Raw genomic sequence first — 24,871 nt, forward strand, 5'->3', positions numbered from 1 at the left:
CTATTCGACCATAATTTCTGGTTAATCTGAATTATATTCTTCGAGTGATTCAATTTCTCTGCTTGCTGGTTTGCTCCCATCCCTGTGATTCTGGTTTACATGAGGTTTTCTTAACCCTAATCTAGTATAACATCTAAGAAGCCATGCAACATTAGGGTTTTTAAGCATAATCAACTGTTTGTAAAGAACAAATAATTATATGTAATAACTGAAAGATTCCATAATAAGCAAGGAGGAATCAAATGCGTAGTAAAAATCTTAACATAGGGCTCAAATCACAACAAGCACAACAAATAAATTGAAGAAACACTTTTTTTCCCCTTCTTTTCATATAATGACTGGTCTTGTCCTAAATCAAGCCATGTATAGATAACTCTATAGCCTATGGCCCAAAATCCCTGGTAATTGGTAGTTGTATATCAATTACCTGCTGAAATAAGGGAAAATAGGTAGATTTTATAAAGATTATGATGTGAGCATTTTCTTTGCCTGACCTTTGTTTTTTATTTGTATTGTTGCATTTTAGAATCTATACAAAATTTAAATCCCTAGTTATTTAGTAATTGGAAAATTGGACCCGACCCCAAAACAGCGAATTTGTCTTTGGGTGGGGGATCAACATTGAAAATTTTCAGAATTTTGTATCTACAAATATTTTTCCAAGATCTGTACCAGTGGGGGAGGGTCTTCCCTTTTTACATGAAATATCTTAAGTAAATAGAATAGAAATTAAATAAAATGCAAAAAACTTGGAAGACTTGCTTCCCTCGGTTTCTCTTTTTTTTTTTCTTCCAGAAGAACAGGTACAGTGTGAAAGAGTTTCGATATGTATTGAACATATTGAAGAGTATCAATGTTGATATGCTCGAAACAGCAGATACAGTCCAATCCCTAAAACTTTTTTGGGGTTTCGCTTAAATCATGTATCTACTCTCAAGATTTCCAATACTTATCAGATCGATACACCTGGTATGTATCGAAACTTATCATTGCCTAAACGCATCCTATGGCTCAAATTTCAGGCTGAGGAAAGTATAGTAACTAGTTTTTTTTTTTAATTTTTTTAAATTTTTTAAACCCGAATATTACCTGGGACCCGGGTGAGCCCCTAGCATTTTATTGATCACCAAAAAAAGAATCAAAGAATACACGGGGGGGACATTCCGCCTTACCCCAGCCCTTGAAACTGAACTCTCATAGTCTAAAATCCACTCAAAGCCCATACAAAGTGAGTCAAGAGAGCAAAACTAGCTCCTAAGGACTGGCAGCCCTGCCTTGTCCTCCCTAAGAATCACCTGAAGCTTACCTGTGGGAATATAATCCTGATGGAAGGTGCAAGACAAACCCGAGTCGCAGGCCAGATTAGCTAGCCAGTCAGCCACCCTATTACTTTCCCGGAAAGCGAAGGCCACAGAGGTCCGGCCATCAGCAATCAAGGACAAAATCTCCTGGAACCAGTACCAGCCCTTCTACAAGTTGCACCTTTTCTGATTAATCATTCTGACCGTGGAAGCGGAGTTCGAGTTAACCACCACATCCCTGTAGCCTAAGGCCTGGCAAAGGGATAAGCCATCTCTCAGGGCTCTCAGCTCAGCAATCGAATTCGTATAGATACCGTAGAAGGTAGAGAAGGCTGCCAAGGCTTCTCCCCTCGAATTCCGAACTACGCCCCCACGCCCTCCTGAGCCAGGGTTTCCCCTGCTTGCGCCATCCACATTGAGCTTAACTGAGGCAAAAGGGGGACACCAATACACCGGGGTGGGGCGGGAAAACCTGAGTGCTGGGGCCCCTAGGCCAAAACACTATAGAATCAGGCTGTTTCTGACCGAACCTTGCCTACCTAGCTTGGGAGGGAGCTGAGTCTCCTTAACCCAGGCTTTAATGCACTCAATCACCGAATTAGCAGTGCGTCGCTTTTCCCCATGCCTTCTAGAGTTCCTCTCCTTCCAAAGCTCCCAAACTATCAGGGAAGGGAGTATGCCAGTAATAAAAGCACAGGCACTGCTACAACTAGCTGACTCGTGCCAAAGTCTAATGCGACCACGGACGTCCTGAGAAGGGATTGCAGGGATGTCAAAGAGCCTAGAGAAGTACCCCCAGACCTTGGCAGCCGTACCGCCAGACACAAGGCAATGGTCAGAGGTCTCACTCCTAGGATTCCCACAACAGTTGCATTTGGAAGCCAACGGAATGCCCACTGACATTAAGGAATCATCTGTGGGGATCTTCCCATTAAGAAGCTGCCAAGAGAAGAACGCCACCTTCAGGGGAACCGCCTGGTTCCAAAGCCACCTCGCATAAGGAATCACTGTAGAAGCACTCCTTACTTCATTCCAGGCTGATTTGGTAGTGAAGCTTCCATCAGAAGAGGGGGTCCAAGTCTGTTGCAGGGGCTATTGGGCGAGCACTTCGTATCGATGGGGGCAACGGCAAACTGCACAAGGACGGTGGCTGCGCGGGTTTGCGTGGAGGTAGATCTTCGTGCCTCACTCCCTACACAAATCTGGATTGGGTGTGGTGCATCTGGTTTTTATCAGAAGGTGGTCTTCGAGAGGCGCCCTGCTTATTGTGAGAATTGTTCGAAGATTGGGCACCAGAAAGAGGTCTGTAGGAAAGGTTTGCGGAGGAAGGCGGCTGTAGGAGCTGAGAAGGGGACTACAGACAAGGTCAGGGGAGCAGCCCCAGTGGCGGAGCAGGGAGGGGCTGGGGACAGAGATAGCGTTGGTGTGTTCATCCCCAGGGGTGAAGGCACTTCGGGTGGAGGTGCTGATGTTACCGGAAAGCTTGCGCAGGTACATACGGTGCCCTCCCACTGGAGGGGAGGTCACTAGAGGCCTATGCCACAAAAGACGAGGGTTGATAACTTGGCTTTAACCGACGATGCGGGTATTCATAAGGTTCCCGATGCTGGGGGGATTGGCTTGAACAGCGGCTTCGAGATTTCACCTGGAAGGGAGGAGGATCCCGCGGCAACGAAGGGTGATGCACCCCTTCTATTGGAGGAGGGGGAGATTGTTGGTGTTGAAGCCGATGAGGCCATGAAGGGTGACTGCAGATTGGAGGATCAGTCTTTGTCGTTTGTGGTTGAGAGGCTCGATGGTGTGCGTTCGCACTCTGTTGGTGACAGGCCCCTGGGTTATTTTGATCAGGGAGCGCTACCTCTGGGGTCTAGGGATGATGGCTGTGTTTCTAGGTTGGATGGCCCTGTGTTGGAGCGTCAGGCTTTGCTGGACAGTTTCAGGGAGTTCAATGCCACACTGGAGGGGGGAGGGTTAGCAACACTCTTGCGAGGCTGCAAGCTGGGAGAAGTGCGTCAGTTCCTGCAAGACGTGGTTTGAGGAGCCGTAGGCACCCAAAAACTGCCTATCTCAGTGCTGCCAAGGTGTATGACAGAAAGAAAATTAGAAAGGTAAGGCGTGGTAGGCGTTCCGGAGAGGGAGCCAAAAGGAGAGTCACTAGATCGATGCGATCGACAGTCACCCCTAGCAATATTTCCTCATGAGCTGTGTTTTTTGGAATGCTTGGGGTGTTGAAAACAAACCTACTATTAGGCGGCTGAAAGCTTTAATCACCTTAGAAAAGGTGGATATCGTAGCAGTGGCTGAACCCAAGGCCCAAGCAGCGAAAGCACGCTTGGTGTTGCGGAAAATTGGGATGGATTCGTTGCACTTGATGGACAGAATTTGGGTATTCTGGAAGTTTTCCTTGAAGGTCAAAGTGATGGAGGAACATGATCAGTTTCTCACTCTTGAATGTGAAGATGACAGCAGAGGTAGGTTTCTTGTTTCTTTTGTCCATGGCCGGTGTTCGGTCATGGAGCGAAGGGAGCTGTGGGGGAGGCTCGAGTTCTTTTCTCGGGCTGTTACTATGCCTTGGGTGGTGGGTGGAGATTTTAATGCAATGGTGTCCCCGCTGGAGAAGATAGGAGGAAGACCGGCTTGTTCTCTCGCCCTGGAGGAGTTTGGGACCTTTATGAGCCGGGCTGGTCTTGTTGATGCGGGTTATGTTGGTAACATGTTTACCTGGTCGAATAACCAGGTTGGTGCTCGAAGGGTGTTGGCTAGGTTGGATCGCTTCCTGGTTAACACTGCTTAGTTAAATGAGTTTCCAAGCAGCTCTGTCTCCCATTTCAACAGGACTTGCTCTGACCATGCGCCCATTGGCCTGGCGTTCAAGACTGCTGGCCTTCATTCCCCTTCCTCCAAATTTCAACAGATGTGGCTTCGGCACCCAGACTTTTATAACTTTGTGAAGGACCAGTGGAACTTGCCGGCTTTTGGCTCTCCCCTTTTTGTTTTATTCCAGAAGCTCAAGTCCCTTCGTGGTGCTCTGCGAAGATGGAACAAGGAAGTCTATGGCAACATACACCAGAAGGTTAGGGATGCGGAGGACTCGGTGAGCAGAGCTGAATTGGCTTTTGATCTGCAGGCCTTTGATGAGTCCAGGGATGCTTTGCAAAGGGCTAGGGAGGGTTTACAAGAGATGTTATTGCAGGAGGAAATCTTCTGGAAGCAGTTGTCCAGGGTGTCTTGGCTTAAGGAGGGGGACCGTAACACGAAGTTCTTCCACTCTATGGTTAACATCAGAAGGAGGCAGGCCAATATTCTGAGAATTAAAGGGGGGGATGGTGCTTGGGTCACAGACCCGGAGGGGATACATGCGGAGGCGGTGAGGCACTTCTCAGACATTTTTACCACTCAGGGCTGTTTGGTGGACGAGGGCCTGCTTACTCTGATTCCCAAGGTAGTCTCTGATGCTGACAGTGCTGCTCTTCTTGTGATGCCATCAATGGATGAGGTCAAGGGGGCGGTCTTCTCCTTGTCTTGTGATAGTACGCCGGGACCGGATGGTTTCTTTGGTTACTTTTTCACATCTTGCTGGGACGTGGTTGGCAAGGATGTTTTGGCTGCTGTCCATGAATTCTTTGAGGGAGGAGAGCTGCCTAGGAGCTTCACTTCTGCCAATCTGGTGCTCATCCCCAAGAAGGAGAACCCTGAGGTAATGTCGGATCTTCGGCCCATTAGCCTGTGCAACTTTGCTTATAAGATTATTGCCAAGATTTTGCATCCAGGCTTGCAGGCATCCTCCCTTCCATCATTGCAGAGGAGCAAGGGGCTTTTGTGCAGGGCAGAAGCATACATGACAATATTTCCATTGTCCAAGAGATGGCCCATGACATCAACAGAAAAACCAGGGGAGGCAATGTGCTACTTAAGCTTGATATGGCTAAGGCCTATGACAGGCTGGAGTGGGTCTTTCTTTGGAAGGTCCTTTTTGGTTTTGGGTTTAGCGATGTTTGGATCAGCTTGATCAAGAAGATGGTGGTTAACTGCTGGTTCTCTACAGTTCTGGGGGGCAGACAGTCAGGCTTCTTCAAGTCGCCAAGAGGGGTGAGGCAAGGGGATCCCCTATCCCTGGCTCTCTTTATCATTGCAGAGGAGGTACTAAGCAGGGGAATTAGAAATTTGTTTGCAGAGGGCATGCCTCCTATTTTAAGCTGCCAAGAGGATGTCTTGGGGTTACACATTGTCTCTTCGTGGACGATACTATTATCTTCTCTAGGGCGCTGAAGGGCTCTCTCAAGCAGATAATGGGGTTCCTTATCAGAAATGAAGGTTTTTCGGGCCAGTTGATAAATAGGCAAAAGAGCTGTTTTGTGCTGTGTGACTGGGCGTCTCCTGCAAAGGCCCGAGTTGTAGGGGAGATTACTGGGTTCGCTCAAAAGTCTTTTCCTCTCACCTACTTGGGAGCTCCGCTGCATTCGGGAAGGCTCAAAATCTGTCTGTTTGATGGGCTGGTTGAGAAGATTCAGAACAAAGTAGCAGGCTGGCAAGGAAAGTTGTTGTCTGCAGGTGGCAGAATCACTCTCTTAAAGCATGTGCTCTCGTCGATCCCCATTCACGTTCTTGCCACGCTGGCGCCGCCTAAGGCAGTATTGCGCAGAATTTATGGACTCTTTGCTGATTTTCTTTGGGGCAGTTCAGAATGGGGTAAGCGGAAGCACTGGGTTAGCTGGCAGAAGATTTGCAGACCGCAGGAGGAAGGTGGGCTGGGGATTAGACTGCTGGAGGATGTAGTTTTATCCCTTAGGCTAAAGGGGTTGTGGAGGCTAAAGGGGCTGTGGAGGATTCTTATGGAAAGGTCGTTATGGAGTGAGTTTTTAAGGCCAAGTTCTTTAAGAATCAACATGTGGAATTAGTAGGGTCGATGGGGGCTGGGTCGAAATCCTGGCGGGAAACACTAGCCTATAAGGATCTCCTGTTGAGCAACTCTAGATGGTTACTAGGCAGTGGCAACATCTCATTTTGGCTGGATAATTGGATGGGGTTTGGTCCGTTGGTAGATGCTGTGGACAATGGGCTCCTGGTTGACTTGGGGCTTCGTGTAAAGGATGCAGTGTGTGGGGATGGCTCTTGGAGGCAGGGCGTGTTGGATAGCATTGATTCAGCGACTGCGAGAGATTGTATCGCTTCAGGCTCTTTTGTCCTGTCGGAAGGCGAGGATGTGTTGGCTTGGACCCCCTCTAGTAATGGTTTGTTCACCACCAAGGCTGTTTGGAATAAAGTGCGGGGTGGGGCCCCAACGGTAGCATATGCGAAATGGATATGGAATCAAGCTCTCCCGGTGAAAATAGGCTATTTTTCTTGGCAGCTTTTGAATGGGAGGATTCCAACTGACGACGCCGTAATGGCGATGGGCATACCCCTGGCTTCAAAGTGCTCCTGTTGCGGTAGACCACAGATGGAAACAACAAATCATTGCCTGGTTGATGGTGGAACAGCCACCAAAGTCTGGCGACACTTCTCCCGTATGTTTGACATCGCCGTTCTCCCTGGCCAGGGTGCCAGACAGGATTTTGCTTTGGCAGGGGTTGGCGGGCAGCCACTGCCTCAGCGCGTATATCACAGGGCTTCTGCCATCTCTGATCGTCTGGGAACTTTGGAAGGAAAGAAATAACAGAAGGCATGGTGAACAGAGGAGGACAGCTAGTACTTTAATCGAGTGCATTAAGAGATGGGTTAGGGAGCTTTCCTACCCATCCAAGATTGGTTGTCATGCTTCAGTTAGGGACAGTTTATTGCTGCAGTGTTTGGGCTTATCGGCACCAATCCGCAGGAGGAAACGTCCATATCCTGTGTATTGGTGCCCCCCTTTTGCTTCGGTTAAGTTGAATGTGGATGGTGCCTGCCGAGGCAACCCTGGCCCGGGTGGCGGGGGAGGGATGATTAGGGACCGGAATGGGGATGTGCTGGCTGCCTTTTCTAGTTTTTATGGTCCTTGTACGAACTCACTGGCAGAGCTGAGGGCTCTGAGGGATGGTCTGAAAATATGCAAAGAGATGGGTTTGTGGGATGTGGTAGTAAATTCTGACTCCAAGACAACAGTAAGGGTTGTTAATATGAGGAGATGCAAGTTGTGGGAGGGTTGGTATTGCTTTAAGGAGATTCTGGAGCTGGTTGATTCCACACGGGCACATGTGTCTTTTACATTCAGAGAGAGCAACAGGGCGGTAGACTAGCTGGCCAATTTGTCTTGTGTTACTGTGGCTTCCGCTAGGTTTCGGCCTGGGAGCATACCCATGGGACCCCTGCAAAGCATCCTTCGTGAGGACAAAGTAGGACTGCCTATTCTTAGATGTTAGGCTTTTGTGCTATTTCTGCTTGTAAGGGCTGCTTAGGCTGTCTTGAGTTGAGTGAATTCTTAGAGGCGTGGGTTGGGGTAAGGTGGTACATCCCCCCCTGTATTCTTTATTTTTTTTGATATCTAATAAAAGCTCAGGGGCCAGCCCGGGCCCCAGGTAATATTCGGGTTAAAAAAAAAATAAAAATAAAAAAAAAAAAAGGAAAAAAAAGAAAAAGAAAAAAGAAGAGAGGGTCCAAGCGAGCACATCACATCTATCAGAGGGAGCAAACATAAGGAGAGAAACGCTATCCCTGGCAGCCACTGAGTCAATGACATCAAGAATTTCTTGCCTCCAAACCCCGTCCTCCCCCAAGGCATCCTTGACTCTCAAGTCCAGATCCACCTGCAGCGTGTTGTCAACATGGTCTAGAAGAGGGCCAACACCCGTCCAATTATCCAGCCAAAAGGAGATGTTACCCGAGCCAAGCAGCCATCTTGACCTGTGAAACAGAAAATCCTTGTAGGCCAAAGTATTACGCCAAGATTTCGAACCCAATCCCTGACCACCAACCAGCACAACATGTGAATTCCTAAAGAACTTTGCCTTGAAGAACTCACTCCAAAGAGAGCACTGAGTGAAAACTTTCCAAAGGCCCTTAAGTCGAAGCGAGAGACCAACATCTTCCAGCAGCCGAACTCCCAAGCCCCCTTCATGAAAGGGCTTGCAGACCTTCCGCCAGCACGCCCAATGTCTTCGCTTCCCCCACTCAGAACAGCCCCAGAGGAAATCAGCAAAAATCCCATAAAGCCTTTTAATAACAGCCTTAGGAGGATTAATTGTTGCTAGAACATGTATGGGAATAGAGGCGAGTACATGCTTTAGGAGTGTAATCCGACCTCCAGCAGAAAGTAGCCTTCCCTTCCAGCCTGCCACTTTGTTTCTTATTTTTCCAACTAGATCATCAAAAAAGCAAATTTTAAGCCTGCCTACATACAGAGGAGCTCCCAGGTAGGTGATGGGGAGCGTCTTTCTAGAGAAACCTGTCACCGCCCCGATCATATGGGCCCTTGCCAAGGAGGCCTTGCTACCCAACACAAAACAGCTTTTTTGCCTGTTCACCAGCTGCCCTGAGAAACCTTCATATCTGCCTATAAACCCCATAATTTGCTTGAGCGAGTTCTTCAAACCCCTGGTGAAGATAATGGTGTCATCCGCAAAAAGGCTGTGCGAAATTCCAGGGCATCCCCTTGGCAGCCTGTAGTAAGAAGCGTGCCCCTCCATGAACAGATTTTTTATGCCCTTGCTTTACACTTCCTCCGCCAAAATAAAAAGGGCTGGAGACAACGGATCCCCTTGCCTCACCCCCGTAGAGGACTTGAAAAAACCGGACTGACTGCCACCCAACACAATAGAGAACCAACAATTCTCCACCGCCTTCCTAATCAACTAGTAACTAGTTAGTGGTTAAAACTTATTTTAAAGTTTTCTATAATTGCAAGAATGCTATTTATCCAAAAATAAAAAAAGAATCAACTCTTATCCAGTGGCATTTTTGTAATTCTATCATTTTGAACTCACTTTTAAGGTAGTTTCACTACTTCTTTCGAGTTGATACTTGACTATTTAAATGCGTGAGGATCGTCTACTGTATGGACCCACACATGTTTGCCACATGGCAAGTTGTACTTGTGACAGAGTTCTCCAATCTATTTAAGAGGCCTCTTTTTATTTCTAAAATTATTATGGAATAATGGATCTGTCCCTTGGCCAAAAGGGTTTCCCGCTACATACTCATGTACTGGACATGTGGTCATTCAGACTTTCAAATAAATGGGGAATTTCTTGGATAGGCATGTCAAATTTGGTGGCCTATCGCAACTGTATGCCCCAACCCCCAAACAGGACCCCTTTTCAATGTTGTCTGTCAACAAATTTTCAATCCCTTTTTCTGATATTTATCAATGTTGGACTGAGATGAAAATCAAGACATGATTAGATGACATGAAAAACATGTCCACAAATTTGGAGGCCAAAAGATGCTGCCGTAGTGCAGGAAAGCTAGGCAGCAGCAACCCCTTTCCGGCTGCTGTGAAGTCAGATCACCACCCTTTATTAAGTTAAATCTTCAATGGATCGATTCTAATGAGATATCAAAGGGTTAACAGCTAAGAGAAAGGAAGAGGAAGGAGAGAAGAGAAGAAGAGAAGAGAGATTGGGAGAGAATCGATTATGTGTTGAGTGATTCTCAACACACATAATAACTTAATTAATAAACTTCTGGAAATTACATAAGCCTCCCTAGGGAGGAAAGAAGAAATAAAAAGAAAGAGTAAATAACAACTAAGTCATGTCTTATAATAAGACAATGACAGAACTACCCTTACACACATAACTCTAACATATTATTATTATTATTTTCTTATGTTTATTGTTATTAGGCTTGGTTTCTCCAGGTGAGTACTTCTAGATGATGACTGGCTTCCTTGTCCATGCAGCATGGACCTAAATATTTAGCACATGGCATGTTACTTGACACTCAAAATTTGCAGACTTGTCATCAATGTCAAAACTCACCTGGTATGTTTTGGTGAAAAACATTAAACCATATGACAGAGTCAACAAGACAATTTTAGTTAAGATTTGGATGGCTTGGAAAGGGTTAAATGCACTGGCAGCCATATGATTTGTTGGCTTTGAAATTTGATAGATAAAAAATTTACATGCCCTCCCCCATCCATATACAGCTTAGAATTGTCAGATCATCCTTTCACTGATTTGACGGCTGAAATGTATGGAGGAAAAACTGCTAGGCAGTGATCCATATGGTTGAGATAGTTGTATTTTAGGTTGTGGATCCAAGTAAGAGAAGGAGAAGAAGTTGAAGGAGGAAGAGGGAAGGAGGAGAAGAAGAAGAAGACTAGAGAATAGAGGAGAAGAAGATTCGGTGGTAATGTGTTGTGTTGAAGAGTATTCTCCACACAGCTATATTAATTCATTAACAATAAGAAAGATATTACATCCACCTCCCTAGGGAGGTAAAAGGTAAAAAAGATAAAAAAGGAGAAAATACAATATGAGGCAACTAGACAAAAGACTAGTTCCTAAAGTACCCTTATTACACAAACTCTAATACTCCCCCTCAAGCTGGAGAATAAATGTCATGCATTCCCAGCTTGCATAAGAGGGTACCAAACTGAAGAGAGGTAAGCTCTTTGGTGAAGATGTCCGCCAGTTGATCACCAGTCTTCTGGAAAGGGGTACAAATGCAGGCAGAGTCTATCTTCTCCTTGATGAATTGTCGATCCACTTCAATTTGCTTTGTTCTGTCATGTCGCACCAGATTGTGAGCAATACTGATGGCTGCCTTGTTATCACAGTAGAGTCTCATAGGGCCTTCAGTGTCAAATCCCAGTTCCTGAACAAGTCTTTTCAACCATATGAGTTCACACACTCCATGAGCCATAGCTCTAAATTTTGCCTCTGCACTGGATCTGGGTACAACATGCTGTTTTTTGCTTCTCCATGTAACCAAATTACCTCCCACAAAGGTACAATAGCCGGAGGTGGATCTTCTGTCTGTAATGGATCCAGCCCAATCGACATCAGTGAAACCGTCCACTCTCAAGTGATTGTGTCTTGCATACAACAACACTTTCCCTGAAGAAGACTTCAAATATCTGAGAATGCGATACACAGCTTCCAAGTAGCCACTCTTGGGGGCATGCATGAATTAGCTCACCACTGCCACTGCATAAGAGATATCTGGGCGTGTCATAGAGAGATAGATAAGCTTCCCCACTAGCCTTTGGTACTTTCCTGCATCAACAAGAGAAGGACCACAATCTTCTTCTAGTTTGTGATTCTACTCAATAGGAGAATTTGCTGGTTTGTAGCCTAACATCCCTGTCTGTGTCAACAAATCAAGAACAAACTTCCGTTGACATATGTTGATTCCTCTCTTGGACCTTGATATTTCAATTCCCAAGAAATACTTCAAGGGACCCAAATCTTTGATTTCAAACTGTTGAGCCAAGTAGGTCTTCAACCTATTTATCTCAGCTTTGTCATCTCCAGTGTCTACAATATCATCAACATAGACAATAAGGGTTGTTAATGCAGAACCAGGGGGGTCTGCTATGGTGGGCTTCACAGAGAGAACAGTAGAAGAATTAGAAGAAAGGAGGGGAAAGGGAAGAGGGAAATCACCATACACACATTCTCAAAGAGCTTCACAAATAACTTCCATTAATCAAATCTGCAAATCTGTTACTCTCCTACTATTACAATGAATAAATAGAGAATAGTCTTGCATAGGAATAGAAACCTAACTAAAATAGAAACAACCCAAAATGGAAACTACTAAAATAGGCCATATCTAAGAAAAGGAAACTACCTAATAAGCTCCTACGTAATCTACTTGTGAAATAAAACAAATATTGCATCCTAACAAAACTTCCAGCCCTTGCCAGACCAGAAAACCGGTTTAGGACCAGTCCTTGGTTTGGGCTTCCAAAGTGGGTCATGCTGGTCCAGCCAGGCTAAGACAACTGCATCAGTTGTGATGGTACCATTACCCCACTTGGTAAAGAGAGTGTGGTTAGCTTGACTTTAGGAATATCCATTCTTCAGAATAGCCTGTCAGAATTGCTCAAACCATGCCTTTGGTGACTGTTTGAGACCATATAGTGCCTTATTGAGAAGACACGCTTTCCCTTCAGCTGAACGTATTTTGAAACCTAGTGGAGTTTGCATGTACACTTCCTCTTCCAAGTCGCCATGAAGGAAGACATTCTTCACATCTAACTGATATAATGGCCAATCTTTATTGGCTGCCAATGATAGTAGAACTCTTATAGAGCTATGCTTAGCTACATGAGCAAATGTCTCATGATAGTCTATTCCATAGACTTGATTGTACCCCTTGGCCACTAACTTTGCTTTGTACCTTTCAACTGTACCATCAGATTGATACTTGATTGTGTAGACCCATCTGCATCCAACTTTGACTCGTCCCTGGAGAAGATCTACCTATTGCCAAGGATCATTTTTCTCAAGTGCCATCATCTCCTCAGACATAGCTTGTTTCCACTGTGGATTAGACATAGCCTTAGTGACATTCTTGGGAATAGAAATAGAAGAGAGAGCAACATTAAAGGCAAGACCTGTAGGAGAGAGAGCATAATAGGAAACAAACAAGGCTATAGGATTAGTACGAGCTCTTTTTCCTTTTCAAATAGTAATAGGAAGGTCTAAATCAGAAGGAAGAGAAGGGATGTCACCTGACTGAGGAGAATGGGTCTCAGAATGTGGATCCAAAGAGGACTATTGGCAGGTCTTCTTTCCCTTCAAGCATTCACCCCTTTTGTACACAACTACTTCTTTTTCATTGTTATGATCAACACTTGATTGATCATTAGTATGGACCACATCCATTGCTCTGTGTTTTCCAATGTCAAACATAAAAGGAGAGATAGGTAGAGGAGAAAGAAAGGAAATATCAATAGCCTATTCACTTCCACAATTCTCCCCCTGAAGAGGATGCTGAGAAGGGGCAAAGAAGGGGACAGATTCAAGGAAGGTGACATCTTTGGAGAAGGGACACCGACGAGATGAAGGGTGATAACACTTGTAGCCTTTGGTAGTAAAAGAATACCCAAGAAAGAGACACTTGAGAGCTTTGGGATCAAGTTTAGTGTGAGAGGGTTTGTTAACATGTACATAACAAACACATCCAAAGACTTTGGGAGGAAGGGAGAAAGCAGAAACCTGTGGAGATAAGGTTTCTAAGGGAGATTTGGAATCAAGGAGTATTGTAGGCATGCGGTTTATGAGAAAGGAAGTAGTGAGAAGAGTATCAGACCAGAAGGTCTTAGGAACATGCGTGCTAAATAAGAAACTACGGGTGACCTCCAATAAATGGTGATTTTTCCTCTCAGCAACCCCATTTTGTTGGGATGTATTAACACACGCTAGCTGATGGATAATTCCATTATTAGCAAAGAAGGTTTGGAGGCCACTAAACATGTATTCCCCCGTTTATTAGAACGAACAATTTTGATTTGAGTATCAAACTGAGTAAGAATCATTTGATAAAAATTCTTAAATGCATCACAGACATCACTTTTATGCTTCATAAGAACAGTCCAAGTAGTGCGAGAAAAGTCACCAACAAATGAAACAAAGTAACGATAGCCAAATAAAGAGGTAGTAGAAGAGGGTCCCCAAACATCCGTACGCACAATATGGAAGGGAGTAGTAGATCTATTGCCTTAATATAGTTAAGATGAACGACAATGTTTGGCTAACATACATGGTTCACATTGAAAAAACACGAGAAGAAACAAAAGAAGAAAATAAATGAGGTAATTGTTTCCTCATTACAACAAAAGATGGATGGCCAAGATGACGATGCCATAACATAACAGAATCTACAGAACTACTATCATTACGTCCACACCCATAGGACTGAGTTATGGGCAACAAAGGTTAAAAAAGGTAAAGGCCTTTCTCCTCAAGTCCACTGCCAATAATCTTCTTCGTCACTAAATCCTAAAAAAGACAGTGAGAAGGAAAAAAAGTGACACAACAGTTCAGGGATTTAGTCAAATGATTCATAGATAAAAGATTAGTAGTAAGGTTAGGGACGTGAAGGACGGAAACAAGAGAAATGGACGATGTAACAGGAATGTTGCCCTTACCAGAAAGGGAGGAAAGGGAGCCATCAACTCAAATAACCTTATCCTTACCAGAACAAATGGTGTAGGAATCATAATAGTGAGATGTACCAGTCATGTGGTCAGTGGCTTCAGAGTTAATAACCTAAGACTGGGTTGCAGTTGAAGCGGATGTGGAGACTTGCAAAGCGGAGGATGAAGAGGAACTGGCCACTCTAGGTATAGAAGAAGATGTGCCCAGATGTGACATGAACCTACGACACACTGCATCTTCCAAGGTGGAATCATCCTGTGTGCTATGTGGGTTGGCTAGTGATTGTGAGGCCCCAATTCTTGACTGGAGGGGACACCAAAGGCCTTTACCCTTCCATCCCTTCGATAGATAGAGAGGGAGGGCAGAGCTTTTGATTTTTTCATGTTATGTACACCACTTCTACCCTACATGTCACACCCTGGCCCGGTTCATAAGGGCCAAGTGTGACTGGATGTCTCTGACATCCAACCAACCCACCAGGATCGCAAGTGCAATACCCTATTTACAATCATTATCACAATACAGAATTTAAACGCAGCGGAAGCAATTTAAATATTAAAGAATAAGGCAATAATAAGGAATCTAGTGATAAAGCTGTTATATGTATGTAACAGTGAAGTTGAGTTACAAGTCAATCCCACACAATAATTCAAAACCAAAAGACATATCTACAATAGTCTCTGTATATGAAAGTGTTATAATAAAAAGGGAGGAGATAGCCTGTCTGTCAGGCAGTTCAAGAGAACGAGCGGTCGTCACATGAGCACGAGACATCGTGCTCCACCACAAGAGGATTATCAACTCCAAGAACTGAAGGAGTGTCCTGAGCAGAAGAGACTCCCACAAAAACACCAGCAATAGCAGCAGGAGCATTGTACGAGAACTCGCGAGATCTCGCCAAGTTTCTTGGTTTTTGGAAAAGCCGAGCCGAGACTGCCTGCGAGTCTCAAAAGTGTAATATCTCGGCGAGATCTCGGATCTCGGTTTGGATCTCGGTTTCGACCCATTTTTTTGACCTACCTGGGCGACCTACCACTTAAATACCTTACCTAACTCGGCAAAACTCGATATATCTCGGCGAGATCTCGGATCTCGGGTTGATCCAAAGTTGAGGCTTCGAGTTGGAAAAAAAAAAATGCACCAACTCGACGAGATCTCGACTCGTCTCGGTTTTTCCAAGAGCCGAGTTGGTGCCGAGACCCGAGTTTTAGTACCTTGAACAGAAGTATCATCTTAAAAGTAGGGATATCCACGGGGGTGAGCTCCACTGAGCCTAGCAAGGAAAAACATGCAAGCACATGCAGATGCCATGATGAATGACCTAAAATAAGCATGCTCCTAACATGAATACTAGGTCTCATGAGGTATAACTGTATAAGTACTACTGTAATAGAATGCTAGCTTAGGTCCCGGAAACACATAACCAGACGTCGATCACCCGAGCGAAACCATTCTACTACGGTGGAGATTTGGCAGCTCAAGCATCATACATCTGACGTTAACGGACCCCCAGTGACTAACCCTATTGTTTGTTCCCACACCTGTAATGTTCTTCGGTAATGGGACAGTGGATGGCATTCTGGAATTATCCCTTTGGACCTACCACGGGTTATCCAACACCTCTCCCCTGTTGGTATGAGATGTAGTACTGGGCTATGTCAATCCTAACCATATGCAGTCTAACATGATGGCATATGTATCAATAAGGTAATAGTATGTTGACCAGTACATCATCATCATTCATACAGTTCCAAGTAAAGTATCAGTGCAATGCAACATGCCAATGCATCCTAATTCACATGCATCTAATGCAAAGAAGTAAGAGCTAACAAACTACATGATCTGAGTTGTATTGATGATGCATGGTATGGCATACCTAACAAATAACAATTAAGTCCACAAACACACCAAATTAAGTTCAAATTTCCCTTACCTGAGATAACAGACTAGTCTAGCCCAGCAGAATTCTAATACTCCAGATAAACCATACAAAGACAGGATTACACAGCCCTAATTAGACACAAAACATCACAAATTAGACATAGGAGGAGTCCTACATCAAAATCCAAGCATTAGGGGTTCAAAATAAGGTTAAAATCATGGACCGGATTCAAAGCCAAAACCCTACGGTCGATCGGTTGCAGGTCTGCAACTCCATCCGGTCCAAAAGTCAGAATTTGGGTTTTGTCTGTAATTCATGGATCTTGACATGCAAGCTCCCAATTTTAGGTTTTGGACCTAATTTAAGGTGGGTCAATAGAATTTGATAGTTTAATTCAAAAACCATAAACCAATTTGGGAATCTGGTTAACTAAACCTAATTTACCATCCTAGGGTTAATTAGATTGTATGTTTCAGCTGAAATTGAAAAGTAATATGTAATCCTCAGATTATATCACTACCTAAACCAAAATTGGTCTAATTTCAAGGGTAAATTATAGGATTTGGTCAATTTCTAAGCTAATCTATGATTTAAAGGCTGAATTGGGTTTAAGACCTAATTAGGGATAAGAGAAATAAGAGGAAGAAGGAAGATACAGCAGTAATTCATGGCCTACCTGATACAACAGATGGAATTGATAGATGGTAGCCTTGATTGAATGTTCCAAGGCCTTTAATGGAGGTATCCAAGCTCCCAACTCAGTCCCAAGATCAAATCTCTAAGGTAAGTCATCCTTTCCCTTCTTCTTCTTCTCTTTTCTCCTTTCCTTCCTCTTCTTTCTCCAAGGTTCTAGGCTGAATCGATTCTCTTAGTTTGTATAATGAACGAATAGCACTAATTGTGGTTTATATAATTGAATTCTACTAAGGCATGTTTGCCAAGTTAATCAAAAACAGATTTTTAAAACAGTTTCTTAAAACTAATTCTAATTAGAATTAATTAGTTAATTAGCTATATTTAACCATATGATGATGTCATATGACACCAGGGGAAATCCAACTGGGTAAACTACAGGGAACTGGATTCCCCACTGGGGACGTGGGTCCCATAGACAACAGTTACCATTCTGTCCCTATATATACTAATTTATCAATATTACATAATATACACAAGGATAGATTACAACTTACAATTGGATTAGGAAATGGAAAGATTCTGCATACGCTCGAGCCAGCAGATCTGACACAGGTAACTCTGGTGCAAGGTACCGGCAGGATTCTCAGACTCCAGAATAGCAAGCTATGAAGACTCCCTGGAATCCTCCATAGGTGAGTCGAGGAGTTGATCTGCATCCTCTACTGATGCAGCCCACAGCATCGAAGCAACCATAGATACTGAACTGGAACTTGAAATCACACAAGTTCCAAAGTTCAAATTTACAGTGGATTTCACACTACATGCCCCACCTTTAGACAAAAATAATCCTATAAAAAAGCCCTAATTGAGTGGATAGCATGAGTGCGTTGACTTTTGACTTTCCACTAATTTCAAATACTCCCTAGCATCTGCCTTAGTCATCACAGAGTGTGCTCGAGCTCCTCCTCTACGGCCACCACTGGTATGTACCAGGAGGACGGCCATGAAGACTCCAACACCTATCTTTAGTATGATCAAATCTCCCACAATGATTGCATCGAAATCTGTCTCTGTCTTCCCCACGGTTAGGCCCTTGGCCTCTACCAACTCCACAAAAGTCTCTATGAGAACTAGAAGTGAGAGCAGACCTCTCAAGTGATGATGCTGGTTCCATGACCACACGCCGAGTCTCCTCACTTTGTAAGTAGCTACAGACCTCGTCAAGAGAATGAAGAGGGGACCGACCTAAAATCTGGATCTTGATTGGTTCATAGTCAGGGTTCAAGATACTAAGTAAAATGAGGACACTCTCCTCAAGAGTGCGATACACCTTCTCTTCATCCTCTGGGTTGGTCAGTTGAAGATCCTTGTAGTGGTTATACTCCTCTTAGAGACGAATAAAGGTATTATAGTACTCAGAAAGGGTCCTGTCACCTTGCCGCATTGTAATAGTTTTTTGGAGAAGCTGGTAGACCTTGGTAGAGTCACCCACCCTATCAAAGGTCTTGGAGACATAATCCCAAATTACCTTGGTAGTTTCCTTTCGCATAAACCTTCTCCCAACTCGGGCTTCATGGAGAAAATCAGCCAAGTCATGACTGTGGAATTTTCGGTCTCCCATTCTAATAGGTAGGAGAGCCAGGCTCTGGGGCTGTAATAGCACCTATAATATACCCAAGTTTCCCTTTGCTCCTAAGGGAAAGCTTCACTGAGTGAGACCAGTCCAAGTAGTTGGTGTTATCGAGCTTCACAATGGAGATTTGTGTATGTGGATTCTCAAAAACTAACTGAGGGGCTACCAGAGTAGGCTGTGAATCAGCCGAACCAAGCCCAGAGACATCTGAATCAGCCATATTGTAGAAAAAACGGTACTTGACCATAAACGAAGGTATCCCAACCAAGTGGGGAGTACATACTCAACCCAAATATGCAATCCAACACGAGAAAAGAGTCCTAGCCAAGTAGAAAATAAGTACCAACTTTGATAAATTCCATTCTAACACTCTCCAAGGAGTAGCACCAACTCAAACCAACTCAAAAACTCCAAACAAAACATTCCATAACCATTTCTCAACCAAGGAAGTCACACATTGCATTCCAAATGCAAGAAAAGGGGAAAAAGACTATCGGTTTTACCTGGCAGATCCCACAAGAAGGAGCTATGCTCAAACAGCTTCTTCAATCAACAAATAAGGACATAGAGCATAACAATAACCCTTGGGCGATTCTAGTGGTCCATTCCCAAGCCCAAACACATGCTGAGAGAGAGAGAGAGAGAGAGAGAGAGAGAGAATAGAGCCTGCAACAGGGAGCTGGCGGTAATACTAGGAGCAGCTTGGTGGGCTTCAAATCTGCATGTGAGCTTCAATAAAGCTCAAATATCAACTTCAAACATCTAAATAGGTTGTACGAAATCTATTTCATACTTCTTCAAGTGTTTCACATAGTAACCTCCTTCTTGGATTCCCTTGTGCCCTAGGATTCCAAAGAGAGGAAAAAAGAAGCAAGAAGAGGAATACAACTCTCAAACCTGAGAGCTCTGATACCAAGTTGGATTTTAGGTTGTGAATGCAAGTACGAGAAGGAGAAGAAGTTGAAAGACGAAGAGGGAGGGAGGAGAAGAAGATTCGGTGGTAATGTGTTGTATTGGAGAGTATTCTCCACACAGCTATATTAATTCATTGACAATAAGAAAGATATTACATCCACATCCCTAGGGAGGTAAAAGGTAAAAAAGATAAAAAGGAGAAAAATACAATATAAGGCAACTAGACAAAAGACTAGTTCCTAAAGTACCCTTATTACACAAACTCTAACAGAGATGGACCGCAAAGTTTAACCTCCAGACAATCCAAGGGGTGCTCCATCTATCCAATGGTTGGATTGACCTTATAGCCATCCACATGGCTCTAAAAGGTCTCCAAACAAGAAGCCGTTTCTAATCCGATTTAGGAAATACTTTCACTTACTACCATTGTAAGATTTTCACTGTCATCATTAAAATTGTTATTGTTATAAAGGCTGGGAATATGTAAAGGTCATTTCGCTCCATGAATGTGATCCACTTCTACTTAATTCATGAGATTGGAGATAAGAATCACTTGTATGCTGTGGAAGCTCCAGGCAAAGTTTGGAAAAAAATATCATGTCCAACCCCCTACCCCCCCTCACCCCCCCCCCCCCCCGCCAAAAAAAAAATAATTTAAAAGCAGAAAATGTTTTGAGAAATGAAACTAATTATCCGAATGAAGAATGGGAGACTATTTCTATTTGTTGAGGAAGAATGTTGGTGCTTTGTTTTTTGCTCGTATTTTATACTTGATTTTTCTCATTCATTGTTCTGGATTTTCTTACATTGTCAAGTGCCATAATTAGTTCCCTTTGGATAAGGGAGAAACTTTTATAAAGGAGCGCAAATGGGACAGTTCTCCTCAATAACTTTGTTGCACCTTTTTCCATGCTTCTTGCTATCGTATTGTGTCAGCATGAGGATACAATTCATTCTTGTTGCAGGAAGATCTATACTACCCACATCCACTTGTACAGGATATCCTTTGGGGATCTCTTCACAAGTTTGTTGAGCCTATACTAACGTGTTGGCCAGGAAAAAGGTTGAGAGAGAAAGCTTTGCTCACTGCAATTCAGCACATACATTATGAAGATGAGAATACTCGATACATATGCATAGGTCCAGTAAACAAGGTATGAATTGGAAGATTCCTATAGTGCTCTTCTTAAAGTTATAATTTCTATCTTTGATTGGAGCATTGAACATTCAGTTGCAGCTGAAAACAGATAAAATATGCTATGAACTGTCAAGTGTCCATCCAGTAACTTGATTACTCTAATTGGTTAATAACTAAGAACATTAGATTATTTAGTTATAATTCTGTTAAAGGTTTTCGAGAGCTTGATTAATGTAATACAGGTTTTAAATATGCTTTGCTGCTGGGTGGAAGATCCAAACTCAGAGGCATTCAAGTTGCATCTCCCCAGAATCCTTGATTACTTGTGGCTTGCTGAAGATGGCATGAAAATGCAGGTCTGAAGATAACAACCAGTCAGTAAATATCATTGGGTGGATCTTATCATTCTCTTCTGCAATATGTTTTGTTTAATCCATCACTCAAGCTGCAAAATCTATGATTATTTCAATGGCTTGTTGCATTGAAAACTAACTCTATTTCACTATTTCATCCAAGCTTACAAAGTTTGGCTTCTATATCCTATGTCCGTCATAATACAGGGGTATAATGGAAGTCAGTTATGGGACACTGCTTTTGCTGTTCAAGCAATTATTGCAACTGACCTTGTTGAAGAATATGGTTCAACTCTTAGAAAAGCACATGGGTACATAAAAAAAACACAGGTTTTCTTCTGTTATCTTCAACAGGCAACATTTTCTATATTCTTAATCATATTGTTCCCTGCCTTTTCACTCTTGTTTGATTTTTTTTTTTTTTTTTTTTGAAGGTTTTAGAAGACTGCCCAGGTGATCTAAATTTTTGGTATCGACATATTTCTAGAGGTGCATGGCCTTTTTCAACTGCAGATCATGGTTGGCCGATCTCTGACTGCACAGCCGAAGGATTAAAGGTAGAATCAGTGAACAGAATTAAAATATCTCAATTGCTACCGGACTCTTTGTTATAGTAATTGTTGTTATTTTCCCCCCTGCAGGCTGCTCTTCTATTATCGAAGATTCCATCAGAAATTGTTGGCGAGCCGTTAGAGGCAAAGCTCTTATATGATGCTGCAAATGTGATTATTTCCCTGCAGGTAACCTAAGTCTGAATAATCCAAAATTATATAATAAATTTCTAGCATACTTGCAATGTGGGGTAAGTCTGCATACATTTGCCCCTCCCCCCTCCCAGATCCTGCAGTTGCAGGAGCCTCATGCACTGGGACATACTTTTTTGTACTAGCATACTTGCAAATACGTCCCTAATTATTAACTATGAGCACAACTTTGCATGCAAAATGATTGCCGACATAATAGTTCAAAAATTGAATGGTAATCTTAAAATTTTAGGAGTTTTGCAAGTAAATTTGCCATCTCCGGTAGCCCATATGATGGGAGGGAGAACACTGAGGTTTTAGAAGATGAATGTTTTGTGGGGGGAGGGGGTAAGCTTGTGAGTCTTTTCCTTGTTTGTTCAGGTTGATGAGAATGGAGAACATGAATACATGATAGTGGGGCAATGTGTTGAAAAGGGAATTGTCAGTGTTGTTTGGCTACCTCAGTTTTAAAAGAATCTGCCAGGGAGAGAAATTGTAGGGTGCGTGGCTTTAATGCCGATAGGTTACAGTATTTAGTTGGAACAGAAGTGATGGTTATTGAGAGTATGGAAGGATAATATAAGAGTACCAGTCCCGCCTTCATACACATGTGGAAGTGTTTCTAACCTTCAGCATTTTTTGCACATAGTGGGCTGCTTTCAGACTTGAGCCTGTGTCTTCATGTTGCAGCTCAACTTTTTACCATATTCTGAATGATATCGTAATGCTGTCTTATTCTGAATGCTTTGTAGTCTTATTGTTATTATTATTATTATTTTTTTCAAGTAATAAACCTTTTCAATTCATTTATATGTGCATTTCTTGGTGCTGCTGCAGAACAACGATGGTGGTTTTGCAACGTATGAATTGACAAGATCATACCGGTGGTTGGAGGTAGCGTTCATGATGCTTACATGCCACTGTATTTATAGTAGTGCATTCTTTCTTTATAATCTGGACCATCAGTCTTACATGAAGTTGTTCAATAGCTATAGTTATATATCCAGCAGTTCAGTCCCACATCTCTGAAATCTGAATGTGCATGCTTGAACATAGTACATACATTCATGCAAATGAGCTGTTCTCATGTTTTAGTATTATCTGATAGCTTAGCACGTGTGGCATGTGCCTAGCTATGAGAAGAGCAGAATCTCTTTCTGAGCAGAATTTTAGATGCCTAGACATGGATAGATGATTACCACTCTCCCTGTTGTTCTACAGTTATTCTACCATCTTGGTGACTCCCATTATTATCTGGCAGATTTCTTCCTTTTTCCAATTCTAATTGATATTTATGGATCACTATTTTAGTTAAAAACTTGAGTTCAGCATTTCTGTTTTTTTGTGAATAGCCGATAAGCTCGCGTGCGTATCACAGTGCCGCAACAAGAAGCAACCAATTGGCAATGTAATCTAGTTTGCAGAGAAATATGAAAGATGATTAGAAAGAGGGAGCTTGAGAATGAACAAACGCCACTTTGGTGCTCATTGGTTCAATAAACCAAACTTAGGGGATAATATTTCTCTTACTAAAACTGGGAAATATCAAAAGCTGTCTTTGTTTACATGCCTAACAGAACTTTTATGTCTTAGGATGCATGTCCAAGAAGCTAGATGATGTAGAGGCTATGGCCTGGCTGGACAGACACGACCCACTTTGGACTTTGGAGTCCAAACGAAGAACCAGTCCTAAACCAGCTTTCTGGTCTGGCAAAGGCTGGTAGACTACCTAGGAGTAATCTTTTATTTTGGGTAGATTACGTAGGAGATAGTTTCCAAAATTTTTTTTCCATGTCTTAGACTAGTTTCTATTTTCTTTGTTGGAGTTTTACTTATTTATTAGGATGTAGCATATGATGGATTCTTGGAATAAATGAAGTTTTGAGTTTCTGGATACCGTGTGCTTGTGCGTGGCGAGTTGCAGACCTGGTAAACAGGTCCCTTTCCCCTTCTCTCTTTGAAACAATTTCCTTCTTTCAATGGGTTCTCCACCAATTTGGTATCAGAGCCAAAAGAACCCATCTTCCTTTCTCAAGGCATGTTACCCCTACTTCCCCTGTAGTTACATATCCTTTCACTCTCGTTTCTTCTCTCTTATTCTTTTTTCTTTCTTACATTCCTTTTCCCTGTTACTGGTACTGTTTACCTGAGGAGAGTTCATTGAAGCTCTGCTGTTACACTCCATATCGATCTGGTATGTGGGGTATAATTATCACTGCTGAGGCAATTTAAAATCCTAGAACTTTAGCCCAAAATCCCCATCTGCTGTGAGATTGTACCAAGAACATCTGTTGGCTCTTAAGGGTACCGTCAGGTCCTCCTCTTTGGTTCCTTGGTTGCTGTTTTGAGCTGTTGGCTGTGGAGATCAATAGAAGCTTGAGTTGCAATCTTACGCCTGAAATTTCAGGTCAGTCATAGTTCTCCAGAGGAAGATCTCCTTCCCACCATCAATCTGGTTTCCGCTGGGTTTTTGGTGTCGAGAGGTAGAAGACTGTATTTCCCCCCATAACGATTTGGTTGCTTGAATTATATTACCCTACTTTCCTCAATTACCCCTTCCTTAAACTCTATCATTTTTTCTCCCTTATTTTAATTTTGGAGAAAAGTTCTCTATAGGAGAGTGTACTGCCCATGCCCAGACACATCCCGCCCCCCATGATGCCAACGGGCATGCTCTCATTGGCCCCCCCGCCCGTGCAGGGGCCATGCTCCCCCACAGAGAACGCCGACCCTTTAATTTTATTCCAAGTCTACCCCTTCTCTTTAAATTATATCCCCCTTGACATCCTTTCTTTATTTATTCCTTATTAGTCCTTTAAAATTCCTCTTATTTACAGTCCTGCCATCATATTATAGATTTCAGTTTATGTACAATTCTTCCATTACTCTCATATACTTCAAAATATTTACTGTTTTGCCGCTACACTTTGATTTGAGCTTTCTACCCTCTGTGTGGGCCCATCACAAATCCCTGCAGCCATGGTGAGTAATAATGAGCTTCTTCAACTGCTTAACTCCTATAAAGATGAAAAGTGATGTGGCCATTGCCAATCTTATTGAACAAGCGACTACTTTAGAGTTTAGCACTAACTCACTGCATGGTAGTGTCAACATTATCTGTCAATTCTCAACAGACAATGATGGCATCTTTGCAGGCATCCATTGACAGAATGACTGCTTTTGACAAAGGAAAGAGTCCCATGCTATTTGGGGATTCTTCCAATTCTGTTCCACAGGAC

At 43.1% G+C, this 24,871-nt stretch overlaps 1 protein-coding gene across 1 annotated transcript in view; it reads left to right on the forward strand.

The window, feature by feature from the left end:
• The window catches only part of LOC122662654 (cycloartenol synthase 2), a 41,293-nt gene extending 18,617 nt beyond the window's left edge, over nucleotides 1-22,676 (forward strand). The window contains exons 7-12 of the mRNA XM_043858357.1: nucleotides 20,364-20,552; nucleotides 20,779-20,892; nucleotides 21,097-21,219; nucleotides 21,324-21,446; nucleotides 21,531-21,629; nucleotides 22,470-22,676. Of these exons, the coding sequence (XP_043714292.1) occupies nucleotides 20,364-20,552; nucleotides 20,779-20,892; nucleotides 21,097-21,219; nucleotides 21,324-21,446; nucleotides 21,531-21,629; nucleotides 22,470-22,661 (840 nt within the window). The 3' untranslated portion in view covers nucleotides 22,662-22,676. The remainder of the gene's footprint in view (nucleotides 1-20,363; nucleotides 20,553-20,778; nucleotides 20,893-21,096; nucleotides 21,220-21,323; nucleotides 21,447-21,530; nucleotides 21,630-22,469) is intronic.
• Nucleotides 22,677-24,871: the final 2,195 nt, after the last annotated feature.

Source organism: Telopea speciosissima, chromosome 5 (assembly GCF_018873765.1).
Source record: "Telopea speciosissima isolate NSW1024214 ecotype Mountain lineage chromosome 5, Tspe_v1, whole genome shotgun sequence".
Classification (NCBI taxonomy): Eukaryota; Viridiplantae; Streptophyta; class Magnoliopsida; order Proteales; family Proteaceae; genus Telopea; species Telopea speciosissima.